General features: G+C 41.2%; 1 protein-coding gene across 7 annotated transcripts in view; it reads right to left on the bottom strand.

Annotated features, from left to right (window-relative positions):
• Positions 1-6,721, bottom strand: part of ATOSA (atos homolog A) — a 92,030-nt gene extending 85,309 nt beyond the window's left edge. For 3 of the 7 annotated variants that reach the window (XR_008427425.1, XM_053929152.1, XM_045202174.2), the window contains exons 1-3: positions 5,532-5,974; positions 4,588-4,702; positions 919-1,003 (exon numbers count right to left, since the gene is read on the bottom strand). Coding sequence is in view for 6 of the 7 variants with exons in the window: in XM_053929152.1 (XP_053785127.1) it covers positions 919-964 (46 nt within the window). In the remaining variant the exon portion in view is untranslated. Of the gene's footprint in view, positions 1-918; positions 1,004-4,587; positions 4,703-5,531; positions 5,975-6,013 lie in introns of those variants that run through there. The other 4 variants (XM_045202175.2, XM_045202177.3, XM_024568449.3 and 1 more) reach the window with 4 other exon arrangements.
• Positions 6,722-13,116: the final 6,395 nt, after the last annotated feature.

Consider the following 13,116-nt stretch of genomic DNA (forward strand, 5'->3'; position numbering starts at 1 on the left):
AATAGCTAACCAGTAATGTAACAAGGATATAAATACAGGTCTGATTCCAAAGCCTGGGCTAATGATAACATGAAAGAGTCATCTTTAGCAGCACTGCCCAAGTAATGTTATGTAACTGCTTAAAAATTAAAAAAATAAAAAGACGTATCTCGGACAATGGTAAAATACTATTGACAATTGTGAAATGTAGCAATTGCACCATACCAGTGATTTTCAACTGGTGTGCCGCACAATTTTTTTTAATTGATGTTTTAGGGAACGAGAGGAAAGGAGAGAGAGAGAGAAGGGAAAGAGGGAGGGAGGGGGAGAAAGAGAGAGGAACATCAATTTGTTGTTCCACTCTATGCATTCATTGGTTGATCTTTGTATGTGCCCTGACCAGGGATTAAACCTGTGACCTTAGCATATTGGGACAATGTTCTAACCAACTGAGCTACCTGGACTGGGCCCACAAGAATTTTTAAAACATGTAATACCTGACTATTTAGTCAGGGGCACTGATCTCTTTTCCCTTAGATTGTCAAATTTAAAAATGACAACAGGCAACAGAGCAACAGCCATCTGGTGTCAATGAATCAAAATTATACCTAATTTTTTTTCAGTTCGGCAAAAAATATAACATTTTTTGGTGTGCTGCAGAATTTTAGTAATTAGTTTATGTGTGCCAATGAGATTTTTAATTTCCTAAGATGAAAAAAGTTGAAAATTGCTGTGGTATATGGTAACATCTTGATTATCTGAAAGTGCAGTAGGAGCTCTCCTGACTTCACTTAACCAGCTAGCAAGATGGGTCAATGCTTCCAATAACCTCTATAACAGAAAACTAAAAGACACTAATAGTTAACAGGGTATAGCAGGTCCTTGAATAGCATTGTTTCGTTATAATGTTGACAAGGAAAAAAACCCCGATTTTCAGACCAGGCCATCGTCTGTGCGGAATCAGCAAGTTCCCGTGTGTCCGCATGGATTTCCTCCAGTTTCCTTCCACATCCCAAAGGCGTGCCTGTGAGATGAAAGGCATGTCTAACTTATCCCAGTCTGAGTGAGTGCGGGTGTAGTGTGATGCATCCTGCCATGGAAGTGTCCTGTCCCGGGGTGGTTCCCACCTTGTGTCCTGAGCCTCTAGGGAAAGGATCCAGCCATCTGCGACCCCAAACTGGAATAAGTGGGTTGGAAAACAATTACCTTCCTTGTTTTTTATCAATCTTCTTAAATGTATGTATAGCTCCCATTTATTTCAATGTTTAATGTTAGAAGTGTGTGGTGTCTTTATTTAAAAATTTGGTGATGTTTTTGTGACCAGAAATATGTTATAGGAATTTAACTCTTGTTTATATCAAGTAGCTTATGGGAATACTACTTTGTTATACATTGTTTTGCTTAAAGTTGCAGTTTCCAGGAACCAATCCATGACATTGAGGACTTACTGTACTTTCTGGTTGCTTGCACACTTTTACTTCTACTAGTAAAGTTGTATGTTTAACTAGTATGTGGTCTCTGTTCCCAAATCTGCTTGTGCCCCTTGAAATTAACTAATTTGTTTAAATATTATATAGACCAATGAAATCAGTGCAAAAAAAGCTATTTCAGTGAAAACTATGTTGAATGCTTTGGAAGAAGCATATTTTGATGAACATATATTCTTCTCTCTCCCCAAAACAAATTCCTGTAGAATGTGAAACATTAAAAAGTAATTTTTTAATGTAAAAGATTATACCCTCAGGGGGCTCTGCAAAGTCTTATCCCACTTTAAAGAAATCAAAACTATGTGTACAGTACTGGTGTAGTTTATACAAAAAAGGATCTTATCTAACTGAAAAACAGGCCTCATTTCTCCCTTCAAAAGGGCCTGATGCTACATCAAAAGACAGGTGAAATAATTAAGGGTTTTTAAAAATAATTTCTCACTTAAACTGACTTTTTCAACTAGCCAACCATCACACCCAATCATGTAGGATAAGAGACTCCTATTGTACTTATTTAGGAACGCTCTGAAAAACAGCTGTATCTCACACTAAGCTAATGCCTCCAAATTTCTACACTAGAATTCATGCTCTTTACTCAGATTCTGAACGAATATCTGAAGGGTTCTCCTATTTACTCTCATTTTACAGAGAACTCAGTACTAAGCATGGTTATCTAGTTCTCTAGCCCAGAGACTTACAGTGGTGAAATTAAAAGGAGGCAAGAATAAGCATATTAGCAAGACTGTTGACAGCGTGGGAATTTAAAAATCAAATCTAAAAAACAAAAAATCTACTGAAGTAGTTTAAGCTAGAGGCAAAAAAAACCTTGTAAATTTAAATGTCTTTAGGGCATTTCTAGATTATGACAGAGTACAAAGTGGACATTCATAACAATGCCCCTTTAACATTAAGTAAAAATTAAACTACATTGATTCTACATGTATTTTTCAAGGGCAAGGAAGCATCACTATTTTAGAGATTTGTCCATATGTCATGATTACAGCCGAAAATGTTTTTGGCATTTAAAGAGTAAAGTTTCAATTATCCAGAAAATTCACTCATATAGAACAGTTTCTTAGACACCAATGTAGAAAAAGTGAAGTATTATTGTCACCTAGCTAAGTTCTGCCCATATCTATGCCTTTCCAACTTCAGGTCAAGAAATCAATTCACTGGGTTGTGACAGCAATTTTTTAAAATAGAAATAAAACAGTAAATATAAGACCACATTCAAATAGCAAGGTAAGACTGTCTTGCAAAAAGGTTAGTTCAATATTTCTATTCTATATTGCAAAGTAAAAGCTGTTACTTACTCTGGGTCCTGGTCAAAAGAATGCCATGGACCTAAAGACTCATTATTACTATGAAATATAATAACACTAAACTTGCAATCCCATCATGTTTACACAATACTTAAAGATATAATATTAGAAGGAAAAATGTTACTTCTTTAGGAGTCTTGATGAACAAATTTATTTATTTTCCCTAATAAACTATCAATATATAAATAACTTTTTATTGTGTTTAGTACTAGTTTTGGTTAAAACAGAAATTGTATGCAAATATTTTTAAACTGTTTACAACCTGAAAGCAACCTTTAACAACAACAAACCTCAAAACGCATAGTAACTTCAATTTTATTTGCTTGTTTATTGTGAAATGCAATTAGTGACCTTGGTGACATTTTTCCAAAGTCACTGATGTAATCTAAAAGTCTAAATAAACTGGGATTCTACACAAACAACCTGCTTTTTAGCAATATACCTACTAATACTTCACGCATAAATAGCTGATTTCAAAAAAACAGGCAAACACTTAAAACTAACTTAAGCCACTACATTAAGTCTGGCTTTTTCCACTTCGTCCTAGTGCATTTTATTATTATGTATATGGTGCATTTTATTTATTATGTATGTATGTATGTGTGTATTCATTACTCACCCAAGGACATTTTTTTCCATTACTTTTGTAGAGAGAGAGAAAGGGAGAGAGAAACATCGATTGGTGGCCACCAACACGTGCCAGGAGGTGGATCAAACTGGAAACCTAGGTATGTGACCTGACCAGGAATCGAACCTGAGACCTTCTGGTTTATGGGAGGACACTCCAACCAACGGGGCTTTCCAGTACATTTTAAAAGACACTAGTTTCAAAGACATGTTTTAACTAGAATAGAGTTTGTCTTTCTAATTCACTTTGGAAAAAATATGGTGAAAACTAGGTTAATACATATCTTTTTTTAAAATAAGCATCTAATTCATATGAGGATAAATGAACATTTCCATTCCTAAAGTCTCAGATTTGGAAGGAATTTTGTCATCTGGTCCAACTCCTTAGCAAATACAATAATTCTCATCTTACAATCTTCCTTGGAATCAAATCCCCCATCTGACCGAAAAGTCTTCACTCCAAACTACTACTAAATTAAAATCTCATCTTGGTCTATGCCATTAATCAAAATAAAACTGATAAATGAGCTTTCAGTTCCCCTGAAGTCCTTAAAAAAAGTTATTCTCCTAAATCCTTAAAATACGGATTTGGAAAGGAAATAACATAGCTACTTATCATTAGGGATTTCAATAGCTGTAACTATCCATATATTGATATATTGCATAAGGCTCTGGAGTACGATGCAAAGTTTTCAAGTTTACCTAAAACACAAGAATCAGCTAATGAAAGCAATACTAGTAACAAAATAGTATTTGTAAACTCAATCTTAAACTAAATTTTCTCATCAAGTTCAACTTAAACTGAAAAAGCTTGTAAACCTCTTTAAAATTGAAGTTAGATTGACTTTACCTAAAATGAATAATGTACTGATAACTCTAAAATGATACCGAGTATTGTGGCAACAGTTACAAATGCTGTTGTTGACAATTTCATTTTGAGGGACAACAGAATCTCTCTGGAAACTACTTCAGTTTGGAAGACTATCCTCCCGTGTAGATCCTAACTCTCTCTTCCATTGTACCCTTCTCTACCTTACCAGCTGGAATCTGTAACAGAAACAAGTCGTCATATGTAATACACAAAGAGTTAGTCCTCCCACAGAATTAGGTTAACGCTTCTAAAATGGGGCACAGGAAAAAAAAAAAAAACCCTACTTAAATAAATCATTTACCTCGGTCTGGCTTCATTTTCACATCCAATTTCCACCCAGTGTGCTGTGAAATACACGTGTGGGTTCTTTCAACAGGCTCACCGCTGATTCTGTGGCTTCTGCTGTTTGTAAAATGCTAAAAGAGACCAAAATAAAATTAATCAGGTTCTGCTCTAACACTCAGACCTTGCAAGAAAACTGTTAACAGGCCTCTTCCTGGCACTAACTGCGGTGACAGCACCGTCGACAGGCTTGAAAAAAGCAAAACTTTCTGCACCGCCTCCCCAGCCTCCTCCGGCCCGAGCACCCCTCTCCCCCGCCCTGGCAGTCTCCAGGCCAAAGTGTCCTTCTCTGACACACTGTCTCTGAACCAAAAGGAAGATCTATTTATAACCTGGAGGTACAGGCAAAGAAGAAAAAAAAAAAAGACTCAAGCAACGCACGCTAACTAGCCTCTTAGTAAAAAAAAAAAAAAAAAAAAAAAAAAACGAAAAACGAAAAACGCCGCTGGGAACAGCGGCACCTCCGCAGGGGTTGACACAGAAATTCTCCGACCCGGTGCCCGGGAGCAGGAAACTCTGTAAGACCCCCCGGCGCCGCCCCAGGGGCTCCTCCGGCCCGGCGGGGCCTCACCTGTGTAATTACCCTCCGGGTAGCCTTTCTGCCCCGACCGCGGCCAAGTTTACACAATGAGAGGGTCGGAAAGCAGAGCGAGTCGTCTCCCCGAGCCCAGCCCCCCGCCCCAAACGAACTCCGCCGGGCTGTCCCGGGCCGCCCCCCGCCCCCCTTAGCTCCGCGCCGCCAGGCCCGAGGTCGCCCGGCGCAGGGGTTCGCGGCTGGGCGCTCGCCCCCGCTCCGCGCAGCCGTCCCGCGCGGCCCCGGACTTCCCGCAGCCCGGCCGCGCCGAGCGCCGCGCCAGCCCCTCTCCCCGCCGGAGAGTTGTTTTCATGGCTCCCTCGGCCGACCTCTGCTGCCTAACTCGCTCTCCTCTCCGGGGCCGATCCCTCCTCCTCTGGGCACTGCTCTCAGCCGCTCGCCCGGAGACTCACATCACACTCCCACCTCAGACGCGAGGTTCGCAGAGGCGCAGGACGGGCGAGAGCGGAGTGCGGCGCGCAGCGCCCCCCAGGGCTGCGTTAGGGGACCATGGGGGCCCGAGACGACCAGTCCGACGCAGCTCCCCGGCGCCCCTGTGGCCATCCACCCCCGCCTCAGCTGCAGCCTCGCTCTGCCCCCGGCCCTCACTCGCCGGCCCAGAGCGACTCGAACCGGAGCCCCGGGGCCCCCAGCCGGCCCGCCTGCCCCGCGTCTCTGCCAGCTCTTCGCCCGCCCGCCGTCTAGCTCTGGCGCCCAGCTCCCGATCCCCCTCGCTCGCCCAGTTCTTTCTCTGCTGTTTGCCCTGTCAAAACACTGCCCGGGTCACGTGTCCCAACAACAGCCAACCCACCGCTCGTCACTTCCTCCCCGGCGGCCTCCGCGGCTGGCGCCCGGTTGTTATGGCAACGCCTCGAGAGCCCAGACTTGACGAAGGGGCTTGGGTCGAGGTGCAGGTGCCGGTCCGCTGCGAGGGCGCTGGGGGCCGGGGGCGGCGGAGGCGGCGTGCGGCCGGCCGAGCCCCGGAGGCCGCAGAGCCGCAGGGCGCCGGGCCGCGCTCGCCTCGGGTCTGCGCTCTGAGCCGGCTGCGGCGCGTCCGGGAGTGGGAGTCCGAGCGGCGCTATTAGAGCTCGGGGTAACTGAGGAGATGTCATCCGAGGGCCTGCCCCAGACGTGGAGGATAATTTTAGTCTCCTCCTCCTCCTCTACACGGATGCTGGCGCAGACTTGTGACCGAGCCCCATGTGGATTGCAGCTCACGGTGCAGCTGGGTCTAACGTGGTCCGGACAGGAGAGTGGGCAGCCATGCACATCAGGGGTTAGGGCGTTTAAGAACAAACCCCCGCACCCTAGATTTTTCCCAATCCCGAGGGATTTTAGTAGGATTCGGAACCCAAGCTCCCGAGGCACTCGCTGCGCTAAAAATAACTTTTACAACATCTAAAACACTGACTCATGCCAGGAGGACACTTTTGACACCGTGTTATTGTTGGAGAGCTGTAATTTTCTTGTGCTGTAACAATGTGACATTACATTTCGTGTTGTGATGTTGTGTCATCACTCAAACACAAACAGATGACAAGGATCTGCTGTAATTTTAAAAAGCAATTCTAACAAGCACTGAAGCTATTAGCTACTCAATAGGCAAAGTACATATATGGGTTGTGAGCTCAAAACACAGGCAGGGAAAAGTACAAAATTTGCCAAGCTCTTGTTTCGTTAGAAAAATTTTTTTAAAGAAATAATTGTGCATACAAGAATCATAACAGGAAAGGTGTACAGGTGATTTACTTTTGTCTTTGTGCTCACTGTTTTACAGTATTTTTACATTGGAAAATATTTTGTAAAGTATAAATTGGGTATTATATATTTTTTGCTTCAGATCTATCAAATACATGAATTTCTTTTATGAAAAATTAGTGGTATGTTCCAGATGTGTTGACATGTACTGTAAAATTACATTCACAACTGCAATTAGCAGCCTCAACCCTAAGATTGTGTCTAATCGAAACAGGGCAGAACCTACAGGAAGGCAACATTTTGTTTTCAAGGAAATGTTCTGATGAAAATGAACTTCTGACAAATGCAACAGTTCCTTGATCTATGTAATGGCTACAAATACTAACTCCCAGTGGATTTGACTCTGATTCAGTTATTGAATACTGTATTATATAGTTTCTTTTATGAACTGAAGTTTCACGTGTTCTACAATCACTTCTCAATTATTCTTGGTAACGGGAGACAGAACAGTTACAGATAATCCAAAATCCTAAATTTAGCACAACAGCTGGGAACAGCTAACAGCTATTGTAAAAGGCTTACTGGATGAACAACACAGTAAGATCTGTGATTTAGTTTCTCTTTCTCTGCTTAATTTTCAAGAGGTAGAAAGACCAGGAAAAAAAAATGTTGAGAGTAAAAGCTGAGAATATTGGATAATCTGGAACACAAACTAACAAATTTTCTTTTAAATAATTAAGTTAACAGCACATGAATAAATAATGCTGTCTAAACATTTGTTAGACTATCTTGAAACTTTATTGGGAATCTTGGGTCAGTTTAAAAATTGGAGATCATTATGGCAGTGCAAAAACAGCATTTGATAGAGTTGTATTTTTTTTTTTGCTATTTTTAAAAAAGTTTTATTTACTTATTGTTAGAGAGAGGGGAAAGGAAGGAGAAAGAAAGGGAGAGAAACACCAATGTGTGGTTGCCTCTCATGCGCCACCCTACTGGGGACTTGGCCCACAACCCGGGCATGTGCCCTGACTGGGAATTGAACTGGCGACCCTTTGCTTTGCGGTCCAGTGCCCAATCCACTGAGCCACATCAGCCAGGGCTAGAGTTGTACTTTTGACTAATTCATTCACTATTCAGATTATTATTTCATTTACTCAGCACACATTTACTGAGCACTCACTATTTGCTAGGCACATGCTAATCTCTGAGAATACAAAGGTCACCAAAAACAGGATCATTATTCTTGTTGGAGCTTCCACTACTGACTACTGAGGTGGTTACACAGCCTTGGTCAAGTCACATTCTTCAGCCTCATTTCTTCTATAAAAATGAAATGTTTGGGCTCTGACAGTAATCTCTTCCCTTTAAAATTCTAAACCAATCCTGTAATTACATAAAACTTGCTCAATAGTGTTGGAAATAAGGACCTACCTATGATAGCAACTCTAAGTGTTGGCAATAAGTGTGTTTGCATCTTGGGGCACCCAAGCAAAACAAACACCTCTGGTTCATACTTGGTGATGGGTACAGGTAGGTGAAGCAAGAAAGTCAAAACAACTGTCAGGACCATAACCTTTTACTCTCTGATTTGTTCTCCATTTTGCTTCCCCCTCGAGTTCCAAATAATTACAAGTACTTACCTTCAAAAAGGTAACTCATTTTCAACAACGAGGTAATCCCCTCAAGTTTTACAGGTCTGTTGAAATGGGCAGTTTCTAACAAAACTGTATATTTAATCGAGTCTCTAAGTTCTCTTACTAAGGTGATTAGGATAGCTGATTTGCACACTTTGTTAGTGTAAGACTGTTAACCATGACCATGGTCATGGAACCAGTCCAGGCTACAATAATGAACTCCATCAAAGTAGGGACTGGTACCTTCTTTTTTTTCTTGCATCTCTAGCACCAAGCAAAGGACTTGGCACAGAGTAGGAACCCAATACATGTCAACCTTTATAATGACCAATACGGTTTTCTTGTACATGCCCACCAACTGTGCCCCTAATACCAACTAGCATTTCTCCCTAGCAGGTTAGAGCTCAAGAGTTGGGAAATCAGGCTGCTGACCAGGTAGCTCAGCTGGTTACGGTGTCATCCAGATGTGCCCCATCAGGGTACATACTGGAATCAACCAGGGAATGCATAAATACGTGGAACAACAAATCGATGTTTCTCCCTCTCCTTGCCACTCCCCCCACCACTTCTTTCCCTTTAAAATCAATCAATAAAAAAAATTTTTTTTAAGAGTTGGGAAATCAGTGGGTGGCACAAACTTCATACGAAGGATACATTCTCACTGTAATTTTGGTGTTGTCTCGTAATAGTAGGAGTGTGTTGTGGGTTGACTTGTGCCCTCCAAAACATGTTGAAATCCCAACCCCTCTACCTGTGAATGTGACCTGATTTGGAAATAGGTTCTTTGCAGATATAATAAAGTTAAGATGAAGTCCTGCTGGATTGGGATGGGTGCTAAATCCAATTACTGTCATCGTTCCAAAGTGAGATATGAAGACAGAGGAGACGCTGAAAGATGGTCATGTGACAAGACAACAGAGGTTGGAATGATGCAGCCGCAAGGCTAAGAATGCGAAACATTGCCCAGCGCCACCAGAATCTACTAAGAGGCAGAAAAACATTTTCCCAGAGATGTAGGAGGGCGAATGGCCCTACTGACACATACCTTGATTTCTTCTTTTCTCCATCAGAACTGTGAGAGAAGAAATTTCTGTCATTTCCAGCCACTGAAGTTTGTTGTCTTTTGTTACTGTCGCCCTAGGAAACTAATACAGAACTGTGGCAAAGAATATTGTCATATTTTTTTTCTTGGCCTGTATGTTGTGTTGCCAATATTGCAAATTATCTAAATGTTCCAGGTTCGGAATGGTCACCAAACCATGGAGATCTTTAATTCTGTAAAAAGTACAATTGAAGCTGTTGCAAATGTGAAGAAAATCTCGCAAGTGTCACAAAGGAAAGACCTTATGACCTATAGCTAAGGAATTATCGTGAATAAGTGATTGAAAATCATCATATGAAAATAAACTTTTAAATATGGGATTGGTAGATCTGTTTATCATACAGTGTTGTAAGTAAAGAATAAATAGTACCAGTAATTAAAATGTATAGGTAAATCTAGTCTTGCTTAGTAAGTAAAAAAAAAACAAAAACGAATTGTGATTTGAAGCAACAAGATGAAAGACAAGCTACCCTTTCCATAGCTAAATTGTTTCCAGTGGTTCACTTATATTCACTGCAGCTCATTTTCTTCTAAAGAGAAAGAACATGGAGTCATTGCTAAGGTACTGGTTCATGTAAACAACCCTCCACCTTCCCTTAAGTTGGTTGGCTGGTTTGTCCTTGTTTGAAGCTCCTGTTTGTGTCTACCTTCTGTAACCACAAGTATAAGGAAGTGAAAAATTATTCTGGTTCCTGCCTGCATAGGTGACTGTAGTATGTAGTTAGAAATGTACAAAAGTCTGTTAACTTCAAACCATGGAAAACTTTCTTCTGAAGGTTTGCTGAGCTGCTGAAGGTCTCTGAGCCATCAGAGCTTAAGATCATTTCAAAAATTAGTAATATCCCTGGATGGTGTTGCTCAGTTGGTTGGGCCTCGTCCCACATACCAAAAAGTTGAAGGTTCAATTCCCCATTGGGGTGCATGCCTGGAGAGGGGTTCAGTCTCCAGTGGGCGCACATGCAAGAAGCAACTGATCGATGTTTTTCTCTTGCATCAATGTTTCTCTCCCTTTCTTTCTCCCTCCCTTCCCCTCACTCTGGAATCAAAAAAAGAAAAAAAAAATTTAAAGATTTTATTTATTTTATTTTTAGTGAGGGGGAGGAGAAGGAGAAAGAGGGAGAGAAACATCAGTGTGTGATTGCCTCTTGCACGCCCCCTACTAGGGACCTGGACCACAACCCAGGTATGTGCCCTGACTGGGAATCGGACCAGTGACCCTTTGCTTCTCAGGCCCACGCTCAATCCATTGAGCTACACCAGCCAGGGTGAAAAAAAATTCTTTCAATTAATTATCGCTCATTTTTGTGACAGTAAATGTCACATGTACACTTGTGACATTTCTCATGTACACTTGATCATGATATCACTCTCTCATCTCGTGGATTAGGAAACAGAGGCTCAGAGAAGTGAGTGACTTTCCCAAGGCTACAGTTAATAAATGGAAGGAACCCTGGTTGAGTAGCTCAGTTGGTCAGAAAGTCATTCCACTACACCAAGGTTGTGGGTTTGATCCCTGGTCAGGGCACATACAAAAATCAGCAAATGGATACATAAATAAGTGGAACAGCAAATTGATGTTTCTCTCTCTTTCTCTGTCTCTCTTTCTCTCTCTCTTCCTCTCTTTCTCAAAAACCAGTAAGTAAATTTTCTTAAAAAGCAGTGGAATGAAACTGCTTCCCAAATGGAGTCATTTTCATTTCCATTACAACACATTATGAAGGTTAAATTATTCCAAAATTTTCAAATTGGGACACTAAGGCTGAGAAACAGTGAGAATAGTTGTACATTTAGAACGTAAATTGATTTATTAAACCTAGGCTCAATGCTTTGAGATACAAGTTCTAAACAGAATGGCTCTGCCCTAACTGGTGTGGCTCAGTGAGTTGAATATCGCCCCACAAACTGAAAGTCGCCAGTTCAATTCCTGGTCAGGCACATGCCTGGATTGTGGGCAGGTCCCCAGTTGGGGTTGCGTGAGAGGCAACCAATCGATGTTTCTCTCCCTCTCTTTCTCCCACCCTTCCCCTCTATCTAAAAATAAATAGATACAATCTCTTTTTGAAAAAAGAATGGCTCTGCTTTATTATATGTAAACTCCAAACAGCAAATAGTCATATCTAGTTAATAACAGCAGCTCACATTTCTGGAGCACTTAAGTAGTAAACCCTACGCTGAGTGCTTTATAGGTATTAGTTCATTTAGTCCTCACAACATCCCTAAGAAGTATTTTTATCCCTATTTGATAACTGAAGAAACAGGAAAAGGAAAGTTAACTGACATGCCCGAAGTCAAGCAATTAGGAAGGGGCAGAGCTGGATTCATATCCAAAGAGCATGACTGTGAGCATATATTCTTAACCACTACCTGGTACTGGTCCCATTTAGTTTGGATCCCCTGCCCCACCCCCACCCCACCCTCAAACCCTGCACCTTCCTGCCACCGGGCCTTTGCCATTTCCCTCATATGATATCCTCCCCAATTCCTATCTACACCTTACTGGACTTTCGGGACCCACAGTCGTACCTCACAGTGCCTTCTAGCATCTACACTCACGCACACCCATCTGGATTTTTTTCTGAACACATATTTCAGTTATGATCTTAAAACCACATATTTATTTTGTCTTTTAAGGGCAGAGATGAACTGTGGCTTCAAGGTCCTTTGTATTTCTTGTGTTGAGTGGCACCAGCCTGGGCACAAGGACTCAGGTAATTACGGAGGACCTGAGGGCGCTACTATTCTCTGCAACTGCTACAGCCATGGTGGTGGCTGCTAGTCACTGGAGGCTGCTGAGCCTTTGAAATGTGACCAGTGAAACGGAGACACTGAATGTTTAATTTTAATTAATTTAAATATAAATTTAATGGCTGGTCCTTGATTACATTATAAAGAAAATATGTATGTTTGAATATATGAATCTGCTTTTTCCAACAGCAAATTTTGGGAAATCTAAATATTAACCAGTGATTTGAAATACAAATCTCTTATGCCACTTGAAATGTGCTATAAGCATAAAATATATAGGTTCCAGAAACTTAGTATGAAAAAAGAATGTAAAATATCTGTTACCATTTTTGAAATTTGATTACCTGTGGAAATTATCATATTTTAGACATGTTTAGGTTTAAAATTTTTTTTTTAATGTAGCAACTGCAATGTAAAGTTATATATGTAGCTCGCTTAGTATTTCTATTAGATAGTAGTGCTCTAGGACTTGGTGGCTTAGCAGCAACAACACGAAAGACAATTTGATTTTTTTTTTCCCCAAAAGACATTTGGAAATCAGCTATACTCCTCAACCAAGTGATGGCTTCTAGCAGTGCAAATTTTGTGCTAAGGGAACTTAACTGTTTTCCTAATCCTATTAAGAGTTCCATGCATTCTAATGAGACTTGAATACATCATAGCCATGAATAACCCTTCCAAACATACACATTAAATCCAGTCGAGTTTTCATAGTAATTATTTTTGTCTTCATGA

The sequence above is a fragment of the Desmodus rotundus genome, chromosome 7 (genome assembly GCF_022682495.2).
Source record: "Desmodus rotundus isolate HL8 chromosome 7, HLdesRot8A.1, whole genome shotgun sequence".
NCBI lineage: Eukaryota > Metazoa > Chordata > Mammalia > Chiroptera > Phyllostomidae > Desmodus > Desmodus rotundus.